At 35.9% G+C, this 23,674-nt stretch overlaps 1 protein-coding gene across 8 annotated transcripts in view; it reads right to left on the bottom strand.

Moving 5' to 3' along the window:
- Positions 1-23,674, bottom strand: part of ROCK2 (Rho associated coiled-coil containing protein kinase 2) — a 128,577-nt gene that overhangs the window by 3,170 nt on the left and 101,733 nt on the right. For 3 of the 8 annotated variants that reach the window (XM_070799126.1, XM_070799128.1, XM_070799132.1), the window contains 14 exons: positions 23,524-23,593; positions 22,716-22,819; positions 19,223-19,409; positions 16,902-16,995; positions 16,712-16,806; positions 15,796-15,975; positions 15,117-15,285; positions 14,610-14,786; positions 12,591-12,661; positions 11,464-11,552; positions 10,714-10,792; positions 9,238-9,499; positions 8,939-9,152; positions 779-880 (listed from right to left, as the gene is read on the bottom strand). In XM_070799126.1, the coding sequence (XP_070655227.1) occupies positions 793-880; positions 8,939-9,152; positions 9,238-9,499; positions 10,714-10,792; positions 11,464-11,552; positions 12,591-12,661; positions 14,610-14,786; positions 15,117-15,285; positions 15,796-15,975; positions 16,712-16,806; positions 16,902-16,995; positions 19,223-19,409; positions 22,716-22,819; positions 23,524-23,593 (1,879 nt within the window). In that variant the 3' untranslated portion in view covers positions 779-792. Of the gene's footprint in view, positions 1-778; positions 881-5,390; positions 5,455-8,938; positions 9,153-9,237; positions 9,500-10,713; positions 10,793-11,463; positions 11,553-12,590; positions 12,662-14,609; positions 14,787-15,116; positions 15,286-15,795; positions 15,976-16,711; positions 16,807-16,901; positions 16,996-19,222; positions 19,410-22,715; positions 22,820-23,523; positions 23,594-23,674 lie in introns of all 8 variants that reach the window. The other 5 variants (XR_011569398.1, XM_070799129.1, XM_070799127.1 and 2 more) reach the window with 5 other exon arrangements.

Genomic DNA, 23,674 nt, shown 5'->3' with positions numbered 1-23,674 from the left:
TATAAACAGATCCAAATAATTTGTGATTTAAGTATGTACTTTGCAACATGTTACTTAGGTTAAGATAGACATTATTTCTTTTACATTCATTCTATATAAAAGGTTTAACTCATGAGGTTCAGTTTTCATTCAAATTTCTGTTAGCCTCTATTAACCAAATGACATTTTCTAAAAGCATAAGATGCTTTCACAGCATACCATTAGCATTCTTCAGCAAAAGTAACATTAAATTTTCAAAAAGTAAACATTTCACATCACACAAAAAAAGCAAAATCAGAAACAGCCAGTTCACAGCATTTATCAAAGTTTTTATGGTTTCAATTCTTGCAAGTTAGAAAAAGGGAAAGAGAGGGCAAGAAGAGAGGGATGGAGGGAGAAGGAATCCCATGCTATGTTCACAAACTAATACAGCTGTAAGAACTTGAAAACACTGTAAATTTTACTTGTCTGCATATGACTTATTTGGAATGAACAGAAAGTATCAGAATTAGCTCCATTTGTTATTTCTACATGTTTCATTCCTAAGATAAAAAATTATAATTCCAACTGTATTGAAAATATATAGTCAATAAGGAATCTGAACATAGCATTTTGCTTTCATACTTAACATAGAAATTTCAGTTAGAAACTTGTCTGAAGACTATTTTTCAAATATATACTATCCAAAACAACTCAATAAAATTTCAAACTGGTAAAAAAAAGAATGAAAACCCAAAGTGCAAACCACATGCACTACTTGGAAAAACTAAAACAACTCATTTCTCATTTTTTGATTTACCCCATTTAACTTCTTCAGAAATCAAAAACATCGTCATCCTCATCACCACCATCAACATCATCAAATGACCAATCCCAGTCTTTAAATGCCAAATCAAGCAATCTGCAATAGGAGGTTTGCAAGTTTATACTCTAACACTCTTTAGAAACAACAACTTAATATCCTATGATCGAAAAATCACACGTTACGCTGTAAACATTTTAACTCTCCCTTCACTGATAACAACATGATTAAAATTGAGATGGAAGCACTCAGAGAAGTCTTTCTCTTTATATGCAAATACACATAATCATGTTGACCAGGTATACCTTCCAAACCATCACAGAACAGAGGACACAGATAATATTCAGGAGTAAGACACAATCTTCTTTCCACTGGGCCGACATAAAAATGTAGCCACCCTAATGCCCCATTTAAGAATTATGAAAGCTCAACATGTGTCAATGTTCCCTTCACAGAAGTGCCCGGATTGTCAGCTCACATTTTCCCAGAGTTGTACCATAAACCCTAGTATGAAAGACGATTAATTCTAAGAATGTAGCTTTCTCAATTCCTGCAGGACCCTACTTGTTCAATGGGTCACCAAAGGTTAAGCCTTCCATAAAACTACAGATAAGGGAAAAATCAAAGGTAGATAAGAAGCATTAGCAACTTATCTTGGCCAAATAAATTAAGACTTAGAACTGGGGTATCTTTCCTTTCCAATTCAATGCAATTACCTAATATTGCAATCATTTTTACTTTTAAAAACATAAGTTAACTGTGACACCCATGAATACATTTGTGCCAAGGAACTCACCTGGTCCCCAAAACTCATCTATGGTTACTATGCAATTGGTTCTTAAACTTTAGTGTATATGATTTACCCAATGCTATGTATAATGTACATTTCCAGGCTTCATCTCAAGAGATTCTGTTATAATTAAATTGGGGTAAGGTGGGTGGGAAGTATTTGCATTTTTAAGATGAATTTTGAGATGAATTCTGATACAGCTGGTTGACTTTGAGAATCACTGACAGGGTAGGTTGATGGATGATTATTACCCTAATTTAAAAGTAAACAAATCAACTAAAATTACTCTGCTTCAATATGCACTAAATACAAAATATAAGTACACAAACTCAGATATAATTATTTATTCCCTTAAAACATAGCACAGCCAAGTACATACTCATTTATTTAGCCTTACATGTATAGCTATGGTTTCAACTCTACTACTTGGGAGACTGAGATCAGTTCTTCCTATGTATCCAAGTCCCTGTTTTAGCATACTTTTATGAAAAATATGCATCTCATATCCTTCCAAAACCTCTGAAGAATGTGTGAAGTGTGTGCCCAGGTCACAATCTTCAGATTTTAAAAGTCTCATCACTAGGCTATCAGTGTAATGCATGATGAGTGAAAGCAAAAGTTGCTCACTCGTGTTTGACTGTTTGCGACCCATGGACTACACAGTCCATGGAATTCTCCAGGTCAGAATACTAGAGTGGGTAGCCTTTCCCTTCTCCAGGGTATATTCCCAACCCAGGGATCGAACCCAGGGATCGAACCCAGGTCTCCAGCATTGCAGGCAGATTCTTTCCAGCTGAGCCACCAGGGAGGCCCAGGGAACGCATGATGAGACTTCCCTTAAAACCTCTGCCTCAATCGCTCCCAGTCAGTCATCTTATTCTTGTCGTATCAACTTAAAAAAAATCTGTCTTTAACTTGATTTCTTCTCTCCATTTTTACTGTCAGTATTTTAGTTCAGGATCTCATTAAGTCAAAACATACTAATAATCTCTTGTTGAAAGCCTCCTATTAGAACAAAATCAAGACTCCTCTAGCATAGTGATGAACTCAGTCCTTTTCAATCTGGCCCAGAGCTTTCTCTCCAGTGTTACCTTCTTCCCCTTCCTATTCTGACCCTCTCCCCACCGTAACCCCATACAACGGTGCAAACACACATATAACCCTGACAACCAGTGCCTCTGCATATAATATTTTGCCTAAAACTTTCTTTTCTCTTACTTCTTTGCCTGGCAAATTACTAGTCCTCCATCTTTGACACTTTTCTTGATGGTTTAATGGCAGAATTCTCCACGATTTCCTTTGTTCTCCCAAAACTCTTGTTCATACCTCCATAATAAACAACATGTTAAATGATCAATGGCTATACACTTCAGGCCTATGAAACTTATCGCCAAAGACTGCTGCAGAGGAGGTGCACTGAGTTTTGAGTTCTACTGGCAGCATATAAGTGGGTCCATTTCTTTACATCTTACCAAGTTTCTTAATCTTTATCATTTTGGCAGGTGAGAACAGCTTTACAATATAGTTTTAATTTCTTTGCTTAATAATCAGGTTGATAACTTCTTCATACTTATGGTAATACCTATATGTTCCTAATTTTTACATTGGGAAAAGTCAATCTCCTTTTGACTTATATAAGAACTCCATGCATAAACACACTAACCCATCTTTCTCATGTGTGTTGTAAAATGTGTGGCATTTTTAAAATCTACAAGTCTTTAATTTTTGGTTAGTCAATCTTCTACTTTCTTTGCTTTTATTCTTAGGAAGTTCCTTTTGAATCCAAGATCAGATACATATTCCCTTATTTTCTTCTATTTCATTTATGAATTTAATTTTGATACATCAAGTTGTATATAACTTTATTATCTTTTCCAACTAGTCTAATAATGTTCTAATATTTAAAACTGGAAAAGAATAAAGATGAAATAATGATAAAATATTAGCTTCCACTACCCTTAAGTTTTAACTGTACTGGTAATGCTTTATTTTCTAAAACAAGTATTTGTTGTATTTCTGCTTTATATTTTTCTGCATGGCTTAAAAAAAAATCTTTATAGAAAATTGAAGAGAAAAGCCCTCAGCAGGGACCAACATTTTGTGTCTTGCACTGGAACAAATGAGGATCTCTCCAAACTGTCTTCATCAAAAGTGAGCATTTTAGTCACCCATTTCTTACTTTTCTAGCATAGTATTTTAATTCAAATTAAAGAAAAATAACTTTCTTCTAGAATAGCATTCTACACATTATGTTTTATAGACTGCCAATTAATTCAAGTCTCCTTGAATCACCATGAGGCAGAGAAGTGTGAAACAGCCGAACACACAGGATCTGGAACTAGCTTATCTGGATCTAAACTCATGGCCCTGGTGCTCGTGAGCTGTGTGACACTGGGCACACAACATTTCGGTGTCTTAGTCTCCTCATCTGTAAAACAGAACCACTAAATCCCAGGGTGGTTATGAGGATGAATAAGTTAGTACAGTTAAAGTTCTCAGAAGAGAGCCTGGCATAATATAATATGCTCTCAGAAATGTTATTATAAATAATAATAGTAGCTAACACACATTACTTCAAGCACTTCAGAACTACAGAAAAAGGGAAGCGCTGCAAAGAGATGTAAAAGGAGACTCAGAACAAGAACATGACAGAAGCCAAAGGAAAAAAATGCAATGATGCAGTTGTTAACAAAGGTAAACTTAAAAAAAAAAAAAGACTAGATGAATATTTATGGGTGCTATGTTTTAGTGTGTTTAGGAATGTACATATGTGATGATGTCTAATGAAGCCAAACATTTGTTTTAAGAAAGATACCATGTGAATTAACTGGTTCAACTAAAGCTAGACTCCAGGAGTTGGTGATGGACAGGGAGGCCTGGCGTACTGCAGTTCATGGGTCGCAAAGAGTCAGACATGGCTGAGCGACTGAACTGAACTGAAAGCTAGACTGCTAATATTAAATGAGCACAAATGAAGAGCTACATATTAAATCACTGTTAATACAAACCAGATATTCTGTTCCTACATTTTCTTGGATAGTGCTTTAAAGCTCTACCCATTTGTCTATAAGAATACGTTATAAATTAGCAGGTATTAAAGATCATCTGGTCCAAGGCTTGACTCCCCTCTCGAGCCATGCTACTCGACATCACACTGCATACACAGGACAGACGGAAGAGCACTGTTCCCTCCCAGTTCTGCCAGCCAGTCATCTAAACCAGGCGCACACCTGTGGTGACAGGGCACTCGCCATGCTAGAGCAAGCCCATTCTTTCAATTTTGCATATCTGATTGCTTGATAGCTTTCCCTGCTAATTTAGAATGTGCCTCTCTGCTTGGTTCTTCCAAGGAAAAATCCTTTAAGTCTTTACTGTTATTTACGATCTCCCATCCTTTCAGATCACCTCCTCAGAAGACTTACAGTTCATCCACTTGCTACATGTGTAACACCATCAAATGGCCCACTACTCCCTCAGTGATTCCCTTCTGTATACCCTCCAATTTGTGTATGCCACTCCTAAAATGTAACACCCAAAATGGAATGCAAAATGCAGGGTTATTCACATAAGGACACACACAGATACAATTTTATGAATTAATGAAGCAATGGAGGCAAAGGTGTTAAAAGCAATGGAAATAATGTTGCAGAGGCATAATAAAATGCAACATTATAAATTTGCCCATCTTTTCATTTAGAATTTCAAAGAGCATATTAGATTTTAAAATGTCAAAAAAAATCCCTATATATTTTACAGCCAGTTTTGGTATTAGTTTTATCTACATGCATAGTTGTGAAAATAGAAATCCCTATTACTTACTGTTGCTATGCAAAATGTATTTTTAAAAAATCAATGAAGAATGATTCGAAGGGCAGGGCCAGAACTAAAAAAAAGTAACAAAAATTAAAGTAAATGTGCTTTCAAATGAACTGTAATGCTGAAGTGGGGGAGGCAAGAAAATTATCAGTCGGTGAACATGAAAATTTATGTAACTGAAACATGTTTCACTCAGTCTGAAAACTGCTTCATAAACTGTGTTATCATATGTAGTGAAATCATTAACTTCTGAAATAGCACAAAAGAATAAAATATACTAAAAAAACTTGAGTTCTTATAGTCCTGAATCTAACCAAATTATCTGCCTTCCTAGAGTCTGGAAAAAAAAAAAAGCACCTATTCTACTCCATGAGTATTTTGAAGATCAAATGATAGAATACATAGGAAGTTAAAAGAGAGAATAGGATATGGAAGCATGTTGGAAGCATAAAGCACTATATATTGTAAGATATTAAAATAGCTTGGTATTTATGCATTAATGGTTCTACAATATTAATAATAGAAATTTAATTTTTAGATGTTTTACACTAGGTACATGGAATGATCTTCAGTGTCTCTGAATTCTCTGAGTTTATTCAGGTCAATTACTATCATATAATCACTAATTCTACAATATTTAGCTTTACCATACCATATCTCTTTTCTCACATATAAACAGCTGTGAAAAGAAGAGAAGCGAAAACCAAAGGAGAAAAGGAAAGATATACCCATTTGAATGCAGAGTTCCAAAGAACAGCAAGGAGAGATAAGAAAGCCTTCCTCAGGGATCAAAACAAAGAAATACAGGAAAACAACAGAATAGGAAAGACTAGAGATCTCTTCAAGAAAATTAGAGATACCAAGGGAACATTTCATGCAAAGATGGGCTCAATAAAGGACAGAAATGGTAGGGACCTAATAGAAGCAAAAGATATTAAGAAGAGGTGGCAAGAATACACAGAAGAACTATGCAAAAAAGTTCTTCAAGACCCAGATAATCATGATGGTGTGATCACTCAACTAGAGCCAGACATCCTGGAATGTGAAGTCAAGTGGGCCTTAGGAAGTATCACTACAAACAAAGCTAGTGGAGGTGATGGAATTCCAGCTGAGCTATTTCAAATCCTAAAAGATGATGCTGTGAAAGTGCTGCACTCAATATGCCAGCAAATTTGGAAAACTCAGCAGTGGCCTCAGGACTAGAAAAGGTCAGTTTTCATTCCAATCCCAAAGAAAGGCAATGCCAAAGAATGCTCAAACTACCGCACAATTGCACTCATCTCACACACTAGCAAAGTAATGCTCAAAATTCTCCAAGCCGTGCTTCAACAGTACGTGAGCCGTGAACTTCTAGATGTTCAAGCTGGATTTAGAAAAAGCAGAGGAACCAGAGATCAAATTGCCAACATCTGCTACATCATCAAAAAAGCTAGAGAGTTCCAGAAAAACATCTATTTCTGCTTTATTGACTGTGCCAAAGCCTTTGACTGTGTGGATCACAGTAAATTGTGGAAAATTCTGAAAGAGATGGGAATACCAGACCACCTGACCTGCCTCTTGAGAAACCTGTATGCAGGTCAGGAAGCAAAAGTTAGAACGGACATGGAACAACAGACTGGTTCCAAATAGGAAAAGGAGTACGTCAAGGCTGTATATTGTCACCCTGCTTATTTAACTTATATGCAGAGTACATCATGAGAAATACTGGGCTGGAGGAAGCACAAGCTGGAATCAAGACTGCCGGGAGAAATATCAATAACTTCAGATATGTAGATGACACTACCCTTATGGCAGAAAGTGAAGAACAATTAAAGAGCCTCTTGATGAAAGTGAAAGAGAGTGAAAAGTTGGCTTAAAGCTCAACATTCAGAAAAGGAAGATCATGGCATCCGGTCCCATTACTTCATGGCAAATAGATGGGGAAACAGTGTCAGACTTTATTTGTGAGGGCTCCAAAATCACTGCAGATGGTGACTGCAGCCATAAAATTAAAAGACGCTTACTCCTTGTAAGGAAAGTTATGACCAACCTAGACAGCACAAGAAAAAGCAGAGACATTACTTTGGCAACAAAGTCATCTAGTCAAGGCTATGGTTTTTCCAGTGGTCAGGTATGGATGTGAGAGTTGGACTATAAGAAAAGCTGAGCGCAGAAGAATTGATGCTTTTGAACTGTGGTGCTGGAGAAGACTCTTGAGAGTCCCTTGGACTGCCAGGAGATCCAAACAGTCCCTCCTAAAGGAAATCAGTCCTGGGTTTTCACTGGAAGGACTGATGTTGAAGCTGAAACTCCAATATTTTGGCCATCTGATGCAAAGAGCTGACTCATTTGAAAAGACTCTGATGCTGGGAGGGATTGGGGGCAGGAGGAGAAGGGGACGACAGAGGATGAAATGGTTAGATGGCATCACTGACTCAATGGACATTAGTTTGGGTAAACTCTGGGAGTTTGTGATGGACAGAGAGGGCTGGTGTGCTGTGGTTCATGGGGTCGCAAAGAGATGGACACGACTGAGCGACTGAACTGACTGACTGATACCTCACACAAAAATTCAACCTTTTCACTGAAATGAAACACCAATCTACCTTTTCCATTCTAAATTATTTCCTTCAAGAAATAATTCAAGAAAAGTTCAAGATTTTAGCTTCAAGAAAAGTTTCATGTATGACGTTTGGCTAGAATGAAAATATTTCTGATATTACAGCCAATGCACATCACTATTCAAATATAGAAGGTTCTGTGTTTAAAAGGAAACTGGAATCAGATACATGATTTAAGTGTGTACTTTATCCTTCAGCTAACCAAATCGTCATGTTCATTTCAATGAAGAGCAGTATTTATTTATAAATACTGTATTAGCTAGTAATCAAGAAATGATTTTGTGTCAAAAATTACTATAATGTAGTGAAATTACTATAATGTAGCTAATGAAAATGGCTCCATCAAAATGCTTTTGTGCAATAATCATCTCTAACCTTACTCCATATTCCCAACTTCACCCCAACTACAAGAAATGCCCACTATATTCATTAGTTCCTATTTGCATTTTAAAAGCTGATCTATATTACTTATTTTATCTGAATACTTGAATTAAGAGTTAAGATTTCAGTCCTACCCCCTAAGTCATCTAATATAAAGGAGGTTAAAGAGGTTTGCAATAATAAAAACAGAATGTGTATACACGACACTTAAAGGTCTAGGTGTGCATCTTGTCTGGTAAAGCAACAGATTAAGTCAGTGTGTTTATAAAATCATAAAATATTATGACTATATACATACACATGACAAAATTGAGCCTTTTATGTATTTTTGGTTGAATGTAATATATGTTTGTGATTTAGTAAGTAAATTTATTATATCCAGCTGAACCAATGAATGAAATAGTTTTGAAACAGTTTGAATAGCAATGAAATAGTTTCAAACTTTTGGTATTCCACACATCGTGAAAATACCAAGCAAAGAAAAACTGTAATTAGTAAAGTTTGTAATTTGAGCACAAATAGTAAATATTTTTTTAACGCTTTAATTTTTGCCACATTTTAATTTATTACCTTGGTTTGTTTGGAGCAAGTTGTCGACTTGGCCGTCGAATAGACTGGTTTTGTTGTATTTTCATTGACGTTCTAGGAGATGACCGTGCAAAAGGGTCTGGAGCTGGAGGCTTTTTAGGTATTTTTTTCACTAACCGACTAACCCACTTTTGCTGCTCTTCTGTAGAATTTGCCAATAACAATAGATTCTTTGCCGATGAAATATCATAATACACTATAAAGAAATATATGAGAAAATTTAATGTTTCAAATGATCTGAACATAAGTAATATTAATTGAGCAAGTGATTTATTATTTACCTTTGCAAGGCGCTATAATTTCCTCCTTTTTGTCCATGTGATCTTTATGACATTTAATATGACAGCGACGGCACTCTAAAGCAGGAGGGGGTTTAAACATGTGCCACAATGGCTTCATACATGCCTCACAGTTGGTTGGGAAATGATACAGAGTAGGAATAAATTCATGTCCCTTGTGGCAAATATAATTTGATTTTTCTCCCACTGGCTCCACTGGAAATTCTTGTTCCTTCTTACTTTCTCCTTCGTTGGCATACAGAATCTACAAACACCATAAAGAAAAATGAGTATCTTCAAACGTTAGCTATTTTAATGTAGTAATAATCCTTATAGTATAAATAAAATTAGTCTAAACTATTCAATGAGACAAAAATGCATTAGTTGTTCAAGTGGTGGTAGGTTGTAATTAAGAGCTCAGATGAGTAAAGTCACTAGCCAGTCACTGTGGTTCACATCTCGAAAGAATCAATCCTGTTCAAATGACGCCTCCTTATTTTCTCCATGTTATCTTCCTATGTTTCAGCACATTTTTCACAATAGGCTAGCCAAAGATAAATCTTCACTTGACTAGTGTTAGAAAGCTTTTCTTGGGAGGGAATTTTCAAAACAATCACCTGAAGAGATGAACTGTGGCTCTATAATTCTCAAAAACAGACCACTCAGTGATAACTGCAAATACAGTTTTAATTGAAAAGATTTGTATTTGGAGAATTGAGGAAAAAAGGAAAAGAGGAAAGGATGTATAAGATATTCCAAACAAACTTGCTAAGTACCCAGAAAATAAGCTGCCAGCTTCCCTACAGTACACCAAGCACTACAGCTTTTACCAGAAGGGATTCATGGTTGGTGTGACTATTTAAAAATGGAAGAAATAAAGGGAAGAATTTGGCTTCACCTTAAATTGGAAGTAAAAGGGTTCTTGGGTGCATAATTTAACTTCACAAGCAACTTTTTTAACTTTCTAGAGCACTGAGCATAAAACCAAAATAGAACATTCATGCTCAAAAAATGCTGTAACCCACAGGGATCCCAAAGCCGGTACTCTGTGACGACTGAGAGGGGTGGGATGGGGAGCGAGGTTCAAGAGGGAGGGGACGTATGTATACCTATGGCTGATTAATGTTGATTATGGCAGAAATCATCACAATACTATAAATAATTATCCTCCAATTAAAAATAAAAATTTAAAACAAAGTCATAACCTTGAACAAAAGGATAAAGGCTAGAAACATGATATAAATACACTACAGACTACAGACTTCAACAAGTAAGATGGAGAGAAGAATTTAAGATGTATCCGACAGGATAAGCATGAAAGTCACAAATGAACAAACCACCTTTAAATGGGACAAAAAGTGAAGAAAGATAATCTGAAAAAGCCCCAAGAATAAAGAAATTCGTTATGTCATGTCATGCTGAAAATGTATAAAGGTGAAAAGAACAAAACAAAATAAATCACAAAATAAAACCATTTACCTGGAATATCCTTGGAATTTCTTTAGCATCTGCTCTATATACATCTGTCTGTGTAACTGGTCGGACATGAAATAACTTGCTATAAAAGATTTTTAATAAAAGAGTAAAGTATTACCAAAGGATCAGATTATATCAGTTTTCTTATACTCATGTCAGAAATTAAAACTGACTACTCTGACTCTGGGAAATGGCAAAGGACAGGGAAGCCTGGTATGCTGAAGCTCATGGGGTTGCAGAGTTGGACACGACTGAGCAACTGAACAACTCTGACTCTTATTAGAATGTTAGAGCTCTATAAATTCAATCACTCCTTGAGATTTTGAGAAATTTTCAGTAAGTCAGAAATTTTCTAATTAGTTTCAGAAAACAACATATTGAAAACTCATGAAATAGAGACATTTTAGCCAACTTTATATGCCAAACTTTCATCTGTATGAAACAAATATAAGAAAATCTAACAACAGTATAGTAGCATTTACCATATGAGTATATACATGTACTATATGACTAATAAATTACACTAACTTGACAAAAGGTCACACTACTTTCTTAAACTTTAAAAGATAAAGTTACAAAATATTCTCATGGTTGGATGGCATCACCGACTCAACGGACATGAGCGTAAGCCAACTCCGGGAGATGGTAAAGGACAGGGAAGCCTAGCGCGCTGCAGTCCATGGGGGTCGCAAAAAGTCAGACACGACTTAGCGACTGAACAACAATAACAAATATTCTAATAAAAATACTTACTCTATATCTAAAACCATGTAAGGATTAGATTGTTCTTTATCTTGTTCACTGTCATAGAAAAGGATCTTCTTACTGCTTACAATCACATACTGTTAAAAAGGAGGAAAGTAATTAAACAATGATTAAGTTAATATATATCTTGTTTTTCTTTGAAAATAAATTCTACATTAGCAATAAAAATCATATAAAATATATGTTAAATACCTAAAAAGCTATCAATGTATCCTTTAAAAAAGTCTTCCTTAAAATAAGAACAGATCTGTTAGTATACATTTTAAGTAAGCAAAATGCAGGGGTGGGGGCTGGGGACAAATTCAACTAATTTTGGGGCTGATTTAGCTCTAAGATCCAAAAGCGTAAGCAACTTTATTGCTATGGTTTGAATGGTTATATTCTCCCAAAGTCATATGTTAATGAATTTACATCATTACCTAATGTAATGATATTAGGAAGTGGGGTCATGGGAAGGTGATTAGGCCATGACACTAGAGACCTCATGAAGGGGATTAGTGCCCTTATAAAGGGGATTCCAGAGAAATTCCCACCGCTTACACCATGAGGATAGAGCAAGAAGTCTGCAGCCTGGAAAAAGACCTTTACCAGAACCCAATCATGCTGGCTGATTCCTTATCTTGGACTTCCAGCCTCCAGAACCATGAGAAATAAATCTCTGTTGTTCATAAGCTACTCTGTCTGTGGTATTTTGTTACAGCAGCCATAAAGCTAAGACACTTCTCGAATATGAACATAATATCAATAATCATAGTAACAGAGGAAAAGAAATATCTGGGACTTTCTGTCATATCTAGAGTTGTCTTCCTGGAAACAGCAAAGGCACCAAAGTCAATACAGCCTTCTATTTTCCTAACACCAAAATCTGTTTTATTATTAACAACATGTTAACGATGAAAAGTTTCTTTTTTTAAAACAAAGATATATAAAATTAATTATTCCAAATCACAAAGTACAAACAAGTTTTACGTGTCTAAAAGTTCTGGTTATCTATATCTTACAATGACAAAAGTGAAATGGCTACAGCTAAACCAAAAGTAAAACAGAAGACCCTGATTCAAAAGTATTCAAGGTATTGATTCAAAATCAAGTATTGATTCAAAAGTATCAATTACCTTTTTAACCCATCCAAATTTCTTAGTGTTGTTTCGCACAGGCAATGAAAGCCATCCTTCTAGTCTTGATTCTATAAGCACAACATATGAATATAAGTACAACAAATCTCTTAAGAAAATGAGGAACTTAAAAAAATTTAATATAAGTCACAAGCAAATATGCCCTTCAGAATTTATACATATAATCATCTAACATATAACATATAATAATCATCTAACATATAATAATAATGTAGGATCAGTATAAGCAAGTTATACAATGCAAAACGAAATCCAGGTTATATCACATTGGAAATATATATCCTGTAGTTTATAATGTCAAATGCCCCATTAATTAAATTCATGCATTTGCAAAGTTCCGCAGAAAAGTTGCAAAAATGAAAACCAGCTGTCTATTCTCATTGGTACAACTGTATCAGAATCCTCTATCTTTCCTTTGGAAGAAGGCCTAACTACAGATATAGTACACAACTTTGAAGACAAAATATTTTCTGTGAGTAATTAAATGTTCAGAGAAAATGGACTGTTAGAATGGTTTTAGAGAAAATGGACTGTTAGAATGGTTTTAAATAAAATGAAGTAAAACTGTGTAAATTATAGATCAAATCTAGCTAATAAGTAGCAGTAAGCCAAAAGATTCCTAAATTCTAAAATAGTAAAATCAGTAAAATTCTAGTTCAGCCAAGAAAACTCTGCATCCTTAGAATCTGTTCTAATGGTATCTGATCAGTTTATTTTAGTGAAATAATTACATGAAGTAAGCTTTTTTGGAGGTTATCTAATAATAAAAGTAGCTGTCACCTACTTTGTGTCTGAACTGTGCTAGACACCTTACATAAATTTTCTTCAACTCTCAGAACAATCCCACAGAAAGTCACACAGGACACATCTCTGATCCAGTGCTTATACTCGCTCCCTCTCTCTCTCACATTAATAACCTTCCAGACCCCATGAACAGAAATGATGTCATTAAAAACAGCTATATACTCGAATGTCTGGACATGGCCCTACGACAATTTAAGGGATTAATCAGATGATCTCTAACAAGATGGGTAAGACTGAAGTAATTTTATTGCTAAGATCTGAAACAACTTCAATATAATCACTTATAATTTATACTGATATATACCTGGAAAATGTGATGACAATGTAAATAAATATAGCAAATTTACTTTGAATTCAACTAATAGATTAAATTTGATTTTACATCTAACTGTTTATGCACTAATACCCTGTGGTGTTTAAACATTTTTTGTACTTACACTAACTTTGTATTAAACATAACAATTTTTGGGGTTTTCCAACTGGTTTCTTCATTTAAACTATAATTAGTTTCAGGACAAGGATCAGGTCAAATTGTCTTATACTTTTTTTAAGGCCACATACAATGTTGGCTGGTCTTCCTGGTGGCTCAGAAGGTAAACAATCTCCCTGCAATGCAGGAGAGATTTGATCGCTCGGTGGGGAAGATCCCTTGGAGAAGGGAAGGGCAATTCACTCCAGTATTCTTGCCTGGGGAATCCCATGAACAGAGCCTGGAGGGCTACAGTACATGGGGTCAAAAAGCATCTGATGCAACTGAGCGATTAACACTTATCACTTTCACAGTGTGGACTAAGTAAGCACTCAAGGGAAACCTAAATATACCCTCTAAAACGGTCTACACATGCTTTTTCTGTACCATCATTCTTGATACGAAACTTCAGAAAGAATTTCTTCTTGGTTAAAAATGGAAAAACAGACAGTGAAACCATATGTTCTTAAACGATATAAAGCACTACTCCATTTCTTATAAGCTGACAAAATAAATTCTATCAGTTGTATCAGCAATGCAATGTGAAATTCCTTAAAAAACAAAATCTTTGTTCATGCAGCAGTTTCTTTTTAACTGAGACTTGTTAATGGAGCAACTTGTTAGAGTTAGTGAGTATTAGTTATTATTACAAAAATTTTCAAAAGAACTAAAATTATGGGTAGTGGGAAAAAAAACCCAGAGATCAAAGATTTTCAGGATGTCACCTGTACCATTAGGTTCCGATGAAATAGGTAAGTAAGGAACAGATTCTTCTTCTGAGTCAGAATCAGAGTCAAGAAGCATATGAGAACTGGAAGGCTTAGTGGCAATATTGAGAGAAGTGGAGGAACGTTGGTAGGTGAATGACATGGATTCCATAGTGTGTGACTGAGTGATATGAACTAAACACCCAACATAAAAGGAAGTAAGAATGCAGAAAGAAGAAAAAATAAAAATGAAAGCTTAAAAGGAGAGCTATGAATAATATACAGTTAATTTAAATAACTAAATATGCGAAATTTACACTTGCATTTTATAATAAAAAGTTTTGTGGGAAATCAATAAATAAAATAATTTAAACTGTCATCTGAACCCCTACTCTAAGGAGTAGGTGTTCCCTTAAAGAAATAACAAATATTTTTCCTCAAGAGCAAAGTCAGTTACAGGACTTAAAACCATCAACTGATTTATATTTAGACAAAAGAAAAAGTAAGGGCTGAACGAATCTATACCTGGAAAACCGTCATCAGCTTCAGTATCCCCTGGTCCACTGCCTATACTGGAACTATCCAAACCAATGTGCAAGGCCTGGAGCTGGGAGCGCAGCTGCTCAATGTCACTGTCCTTACTGTCCAGTGTCATCTGTAGTTCAATTCGAATCTGACTCTCTTCAGCTATTTGCTACAAGAAATTGAATTACATTAAACTAACTGAATGTCATACATCTTATAATTTTGCTTCCTAGTTCAGTAAAATGGCAGTCTCTCCTTATCCAAGGTTTCACTTTCTGTGTTTTCAATTATCCAAGGTCAACTGCAGTCTGAAAATATTAAATGGAAAATTTCAGAAATAAGCAGTCTCTAAGTTTTGAATCATGTGCTGTTCTAAGAAGTATGATGAACTCTCACATTGCTTGGTTCTACTTGCCCAGGATATTAATCATCCCTTTGTCCAGTTTATTCACACTGTATATGCTACCCACTCCTTACAATACAGGAAAATATACAGTAGGTATAGAGTTCAGTAGTATCTGTGGCTTCAGGCATTCACTGGGGATCCTGGAACATAGTCCTCTTGCATAAGGGGAGACTACTATAATTATTAATAGAAATGTTCCATAACCTATAAAATATATGCAGACATGAAAATAATTCTACTTCTTAAAAAGAAGTCTTCAAAAAGTATTCTTACAGCCTGCATTTCATTCAGTTCTTTCTGATACTTGATCATCTGCTGGGTCAGTTTTTCGCGTTCAGATTTAAGTTCCATATGTAGCTTTCTATTCTCCTTTTCTTTTCTCCGCACATCTGTGTCATTACCACGCTTAACAGGTTCCTTTCGATTCATGATCTCAGCCAACTTATTCACAGCCTTAAAAACATAAAAATAAGAATGTAAATAAGTAAATTATGTTGATGATTTCTTGGTAACTCACCAATAGCACATTACAAAATCTTCCCTACACACAGGGCCACAAAGAAACACCTTTATACTAAAAAAAATACACTTTCATCATTATTCATCATCTTTTCCCAACCAACACTCTCATGTTTTCTGAGAACTACAATTTTAAATGTTTATAGGTTCACTCTAATGTCATTTTCTACCACTTGGGAGGCAGATCTTCTTTTATTCTAGAAGAGACTTTTGCACTGGCATCACACTGATAAAATACATGTCCAACCACAGAGCAGAGTGTCTTGGACCCACCAGGACTCATGCTGTATATACAATCTGAGAGCTGAGAAAAGGGTAGTTAAGAATCACGATGCCTTTTCAGAGTGACACTTTTTTAGGCTGTCAGGAAATGGTCCTTCTCTACCATTTCTTAAAAGCAGAAAAATTTATCAGATTACAGTAAAAAAATTAGGAGGGATTATGATTCCATATGGAAAAATTAAGAGAAACTTAATAAACACTGAACACAACAATGTTACTCAAATCTAGTTTCTCTCAATGTGGTAAAAAACTGGATAATTCTGACTGTTCACAAATACTGGTACCATCAATGACTGCTACAGCCAATCTGTAATGTTAGAAGTAAAATGAAAGAAAGATAAACTAAGAAAAATTTCAAAATCATATTTAGAGCTTATTATATACACACTTGAGTTTTGAGTGTCCTCTCTGTTAACAGCTGCTTCTCAAATTGTGCTTTAATAGCTGCTGCACTTATTTCTTCATCTTTCAACCTTGATAGTTCTAAAACAGAAAAATGTAAAAATTATATTAATAGTTTAGCAACTGGTAACCATTAGGCATACTGAAAATAAACTTTATTCTTTGTTAATACATACGCTCTTGGGCTTCCTTCAGTTTGTTATTTAATTCTTCTTTCTCATTTGCAAGATTGGCAACATCACTAGTTAGTGTCCTATTAGTTTCTTCAAGCTAAGAAATGAAAATTGAAAAAAAATTTATATCTTAATTTATAAAATTTTAAGTTATAAAGCAGTAATTCAAAATGAAAATATCCTAGAATGTTGCTAAAACTCTTGTTTTTCTAAATACATCTATCTCTACAGTTCTTGCCTTTGTCCTACCTTACCAAACTTCAAAATTGATGAAAATTTACGAAACGTAACACACTTCATATGTACCCAGGAAGCCAAAAATTTGCCCCCTTTCAAAAATCTTTAGTAGTATTTAAAATGGAAGTAACATTTAGTAAAGTAAAAAAAAAAAGCAAATGCTATAACAAAGCTCTGCATTCCAGCATGCAGAATAAATAAAATTTAAAACTTATAAAACATTGTTTTAAAACAGAAAATACAATTTTACTAAAGAAGTTGACATTCTTTGGTATTCTTGCCAAAGCCTATTCTTCTTCCTTCCTGAAGGAAATTTTATCGTGAATTATGTGTTCATCCTTCCCATCCATGATTGTATACTTTTACTACACACATATGAAACAATATAATGCACTTTTATGTGATTTTAAACTGCCCATAAATAGCATGATGCTGTATTTATTTTTTTGTAATTGCTTTCACTCATTATATTAAGAATGAAATTGTCGATATATATAATTAATTTTAACTGATGTAGTAGTTCTATCGTCTACCGCATTTATCTATTCACTCATCTATTAATATATTTGAATTTTTGCTATTACAAACATTTATGCTGCTAGGAGTAGTGTGTCTGAATTTCGTTAGCACATTTATCTTATTATGAACTTTCTTTGGATTATATGAATATTTAAAATTTACTGGAACTTGCAGTATTATTTCCTATACTATAGTATGCTATATTCAGAGAAGGCGATCGTACCCGACTCCAGTACTCTTGCCTAGAAAATCCCATGGACGGAGCAGCCTGCTAGGCTGCAGTCCATGGGGTCGCAAAGAGTCGGACACAACTGAGCGACTTCACTTTCACTTTTCACTTTCATGCACTGGAGAAGAAAATGGCAGCCCGCTCCAGTGTTCTTGCCTGGAGAATCCCAGGGACGGGGGAGCCTGGTGGGTTGCCGTCTATGGGGTCGCACAGAGTCGGACACGATTGAAGAAATTTAGCAACAGCAGCAGCAGCAGTATGCTCTATTAAATTTATACTCTGGATATTAGTAAGAAAAACATTGTTTTCCACACATCCTTCAGACATTTCAAAGTAGTCAGACACTGAATTTTTGCCAACATGAAGGCTATGAAATGGTGATACAAAATTATTTTAGCTAGCCTTTTCCTAAATAATAGTAAAGTTAAACATTTGCTCATATTTTTAGGTTTTCTCTTTTGGCCAATTTTCCCTTTGGATTATTTAGCTTTTTCTTACTGAATAGTAGGAGTTCCACTTATATTCTAGATACTAATCACTTGTTTAATAAATACAAGTATTTTCCCCTGTCATTTATTTGTTTTTTGTTACAAGTAAATTTTAAGTTTCAAATATTTAAAAATTTTTATTTTACATATTTAGGTTCTTAAGATAGCTAGAATTTACTGTTATATACGGTAAATGATAATAAGAATCTAATTTTATTCCTTTCCACATAAAAACATAGTCATTTCAAAACCATAAACCTGTATCCTCTCCCACTGATTTGTGTGTTGCCGCTGACGTCATATGCCAAGTTCTCCTGTGTGTCAGTCTATTTCTGGTCTCCCTACTCACTTTCACTGAACAGGATGAAATATCCCTGTTCTGATGCCATGCTTTAAAATTACTGTAACATTTTTCATAGATCTAGACAATTGATAAGGCTAACTCAACTACTTGATATTTTACTTCTATATGAAATTTTTATTACAATTATTTTCAACCTACATATGGCTATCTTCATGATTAAACTAATCTTCATGATTAATTTCAAATTCTTTTAAACTACAATTGGTTTAACAAGAAAAAAAAAGACTTAAACTGTTTTGTACTTTTGGTGTTTTCTTTTCACTTTAGTCCTTAACTCTGAATTTACCAACAAGTGAAGCCACTGGAAGTTGTGTTTTCGAGGGCCCCCTCTCTGCCAAACAACACTGAGAAGCTGATGGTTCACTAGCTCAAATATCTTGTAGCCAAAACATACAATTTTTCATTTAGATTTATGTCACTTTCCTAGTATTTCTAAAGCAAGATTTTTAACAATTATAGCCAAAAATGAACCAAGGACTTTACTTACAGACGCAATAGTAGCATCTTTTTCGGTGAGTTCCTGTTTGTGTCGAGCCATCATCTCTTTGATCTCCAGCTCTTTCATGATCTTCTCTTTTTCCAAATCAGAATACTGTTCCTCAGCAATTGAACGAGCCAGTTGCTCAGAATCTGCTTTGGTTAAGGTAATCTCCAGTTGAGCAGCCAAGGAGTCCCTATATTTAAGAGAAATAAAATTTTAACATTCAATTTTTTATTACAAAGCTCAAGTTTTTCTCTAATTAACTTCATCAGATCAGTCAGTTCAGTTCAGTCACTCAGTTGTATCCTACTCTTTGCGAACCCATGGACTGTAGCATGCCAGGCCTCCCTGTCCATCACCAACTCCTGGAGTTTACCCAAACTCAAGTCCATCGAGTCAGTGATGCCATCCAGGCGTCTCATCCTCTGTCATCCTGCTCTCCTCCTGCCTTCAATCTTTCCTAGTATCGGGGTCTTTACCAATGAGTCAATTCTTCACACCAGGTGGCCAAAGTATTGGAGCTACAGCTTCAGCATCCGTCTTTCCAATGAATATTCAGGACTGATTTCCTTGAGGATTGACTGCTTGGATCTCCCTGTAGTCCAAGGGACCCTCAACAGTCTCCTGCGACACCACAGTTCAAAAGCCTCACTTCTGCCCTCAGCTTTCTATATAGTCCAACTCTCACATCCATACATGACTACTGGAAAACCCACAGCTTTGACTACACAGACCTCTGTTGGCAAACTAATGTCTCTGCTTTTTAACATGCTATCTAGGTTGGGCATAACTTTCCTTACAAGGGGCAAGTGTTTTTAAATTTCATGGTTGCAGTCACCATCTGCAGTGATTTTGGAGCCCAAAAAAATAAAGTCTGACATTGTTTCCATTTTTCCCCATCTATTTGCCATGAAGTGATGGGACCGGATCCCATGATCTTAGTTTTCTGAATGTTGAGCTTTAAGCCAACTTTTTCACTCTCCTCTTTCACTTTCATCAAGAGGCTCTTTAGTTCTTCTTCACTTTCTGCCATAAGGGTGGTGTCATCTGCATATCTGAGGTTATTGATATTTCTCCTGGCAATCTTGATTCCAGCTTGTGCTTCCTCCAGTCCAGCGTTTCTCATGATGTACTTTACATATAAGTTAAATAAGCAGGGTGACAATATACAGCTTTGACATACTCCTTTCCTGATTTGGAACCACTCTATTGTTCCCTGTCCGGTTCTAACTGTTGCTTTTTAATCTTCATATGGGTTTCTCAGGAGGTAGGTAAGGTGGTCTGGTATTCCCATCTCTGCCGGGAGCCGGCGAGAGACATTCCACTTGTGACAAAGGTCATGAGGAAGGAGGCTCGGCATACGCAAAGGCGGGATCGAGCCTCAGGAGTCCCCCTGGATATTCTCGAGTATCTACCCCCCCAAAAAAACAGTCTGCCTACTTTATTGCTTTGTGCTCTCACCTCTGACTTTACTGGGGGCTGTCCCCTACCACCATCTCGCTCTCTCTGACAAAGAGTTAACTTACAGCTCCAATTAATAAAAGTTCCTGGGCAATTAGGAGTGTTTAAATCCAAACCCCTCAGAGAGCTCTCTAACTCGCCTGACAAGTTTACCCGGACTCCTACAGTTATGCATACGATTGTTTACAGTCTCCCAGCCTCGAGAGGCACGGGAAGCTTAAGATACTCAAATAGCTTAGAGCCTCTCAGAGAGTTAGAAACTGTCAGAATAAAACTAGTAAAAGATTTCATTGATGAACCAATGCTTGTTGACAAGTTTTCACATCCCCTGAATTGTATCCTTGAATGTGTATTAATTAATGTAGTTGGTATGTAGAAAAAATTAGTAGTGGCCTTGGTGTTAGTAACTTTAGACCCTTAAGGTAATAAATTCTTTCCTTTGTTGTAAACCCATTACACATCCGCCCTATAGGAATGCAATTTTTTCTTCAGAAGATGGCGCAAAACCTTAAAATAATTACTCTTAGAGAAAATAAGTCTTTGTTGATAAGTCTTTGTCAAGAGTCATAAAATGTTAATACGCCTTCTGGCCAGAAGATGATGTAAATCACCTAAACCATTTGTATATGATAAATTTGTAGGAAAGAAACCCTGGTTTTTGATAAGGATCAAAGACTGCTGACTTTGCATCCCCTATTATCCTCTATGTGTAACTTAGGGTACATAAGCCCCTGTTGAAAATAAAGTTACGGGCCTTGCTCACCAACGCTTGGTCTCCCCATGTCATTTTTCTCCTCAATTTCCAGCTGAGTCTCCATCTGGAGAGCGGATATCCTCTGCAACCATTTATTTGCCTGCGCTTCTAAGACCCACTCGAGAAGGTGTCTAAGGTGGGGCACCTTCCGCTATTCTAGAGGGCGCCTGTGGACTCCGTGGTCAGAGCTAACCTGGTGTCACGGGTTATACTGATTTTCCACGTAAACCAAGCTACTCAGCTTCTTTTCTCCACTGAATTTTCCTACTGAGCTATCCTCATTCTATTATTCTTTATATCTTTGATGAATAAATAAATAATCACCGACGCCGTCTCCCCTTCGAATACCCTGGATCAGCTGGGGCTGGACCTCGACACATCTCTTTAAGAATTTTCCACAAACAAACTGACTGTGTAATCCACACAGTCAAAGGCTTTGGCACAGTCAATAAAGCAGAAATAGATGTTTTTCTGGAACTCTCTAGCTTTTTTGATGATGCAGCAGATGTTGGCAATTTGATCTCTGGTTCCTCTGCCTTTTCTAAATCCAGCTTGAACATCTAGAAGTTCACGGCTCACGTACTGTTGAAGCACAGCTTGGAGAATTTTGAGCATTACTTTGCTAGTGTGTGAGATGAGTGCAGTTGTGCGGTAGTTTGAACGTTCTTTGGCATTGCCTTTCTTTGGGATTGGAATGAAAACTGACCTTTTCTAGTCCTGAGGCCACTGCTGAGTTTTCCAAATTTGCTGGCATATGGAGTGCAGCACTTAATAGCATCATCTTTTAGGATCTGAAAAAGCTCAGCTGGAATTCCATCACCTCCCCTAGCTTTGTTCATAGTGATGCTTCCTAAGGCCCACTTGATTTTGTATTCCAGGATGTCTGGCTCTAGTTCAGTGATCATACCATAGTGCTTATCTGGGTCATGAAGATCTTTTACGTATAGTTCTTCTGTGTATTTTTGCCACCTCTTCTTAATATCTTTGGCTTTTTATTAACTTCATCAACAAATTTTACCTGGAGTTCCCTGGTGGTTCAGATAGTAAAGAATCAGCCTGCCAATGCAGGAGACCTGGGTTTGGATTGGGAAGATCCTCTGGAGAAGGGAATGGCAACCCACTCCAGTATTCTTGCCTGGACAATTCCTTGGCCAGAGAAGCCTGGCAGGCTACAATCAATGGGTTGCAAAGAGTTGGGCATGACTAAGTGACTTAACACATATACAGGCACTTTCTAGGAGTAGGGTACATGTCTATGAACAGAGATAAGGATCTTATCCTTACCTTTCATCCTGTAATTCCTGCTTCTTCTGCTGTAATTCTTTACAAAGTTTGGTCTTTTCTTCACATTCTTCCTTAAGTTCCCTAACCTGTGTTTTATAGAGGGTCTAAATAGCAAAACAGAATAGAAACATGGATCATCATTGTTACAAATATTCAAAAGCTATCCAGACAAAAAGTTCAGCTGATTACTACATAATAGGCTCATAAAACTGAGTAATGTTGAGCCCATGAGCAAAGTGATAGTTCAATGAGATTTTCTATTTTCTGGTAATCAACCCAATTAACTAATAAAACTTCAGCTAATAATTTACAAGTGTGATTTTTCAACTGGATATCCTAGTGAAATTTCTCACTAAATGTCATATTGGTAGGATGAAGAGGCAAAGAAAAATATTATCAATTTATTCAAGAAAATTTTGCTGGCTTAAAAATCAATGAGGTGACAGTTATTATTTCGTATTTTAAAACTCAAAAAAGGGCAAATGTTACAATGACAATCTTATTTCTTTCATTATACAAATATATTCTTCCTCAAAAATCAATGCTTTTTAAAATGAACTTCATATGGTGTGGGTATGTACTTAGAACTACTTTTTTTTGAAATGATAATGGATTTCTGTTAGACTATCTACAGTCTCTTGCCCCAGTATTCCTTTTACAGATGTGTGGTACAAAACATTCATCCAAAATTCTCTCTGGAATTTGCTAAAGAATTTAAAGAATCAGTCTCCTGGTTTTTCAGCAAAAAAAAAAAATTTTAATAATTCTACAAATACAATACTTTTCAAAGTAACATGTCTGGACTTACTGAGAAATACTGCTCTGCTTCAAGCTGATCCTGGAGCTCTTTCATCTGTCCATCTGCATCTTGACGTTCTCTGTGGGGACATTGGTTAGACACATATTAAGCCAGCAACTCTTGAAATGTGGTCTAGGAAACCTCTGGGAGTACCTAAGAC

Source organism: Bos indicus, chromosome 11, assembly GCF_029378745.1.
Source record: "Bos indicus isolate NIAB-ARS_2022 breed Sahiwal x Tharparkar chromosome 11, NIAB-ARS_B.indTharparkar_mat_pri_1.0, whole genome shotgun sequence".
Lineage (NCBI taxonomy): Eukaryota > Metazoa > Chordata > Mammalia > Artiodactyla > Bovidae > Bos > Bos indicus.
The sequence above is the reverse complement of the archived record's forward strand: the minus strand, read 5'-3'. Positions and strand labels throughout refer to the sequence as shown.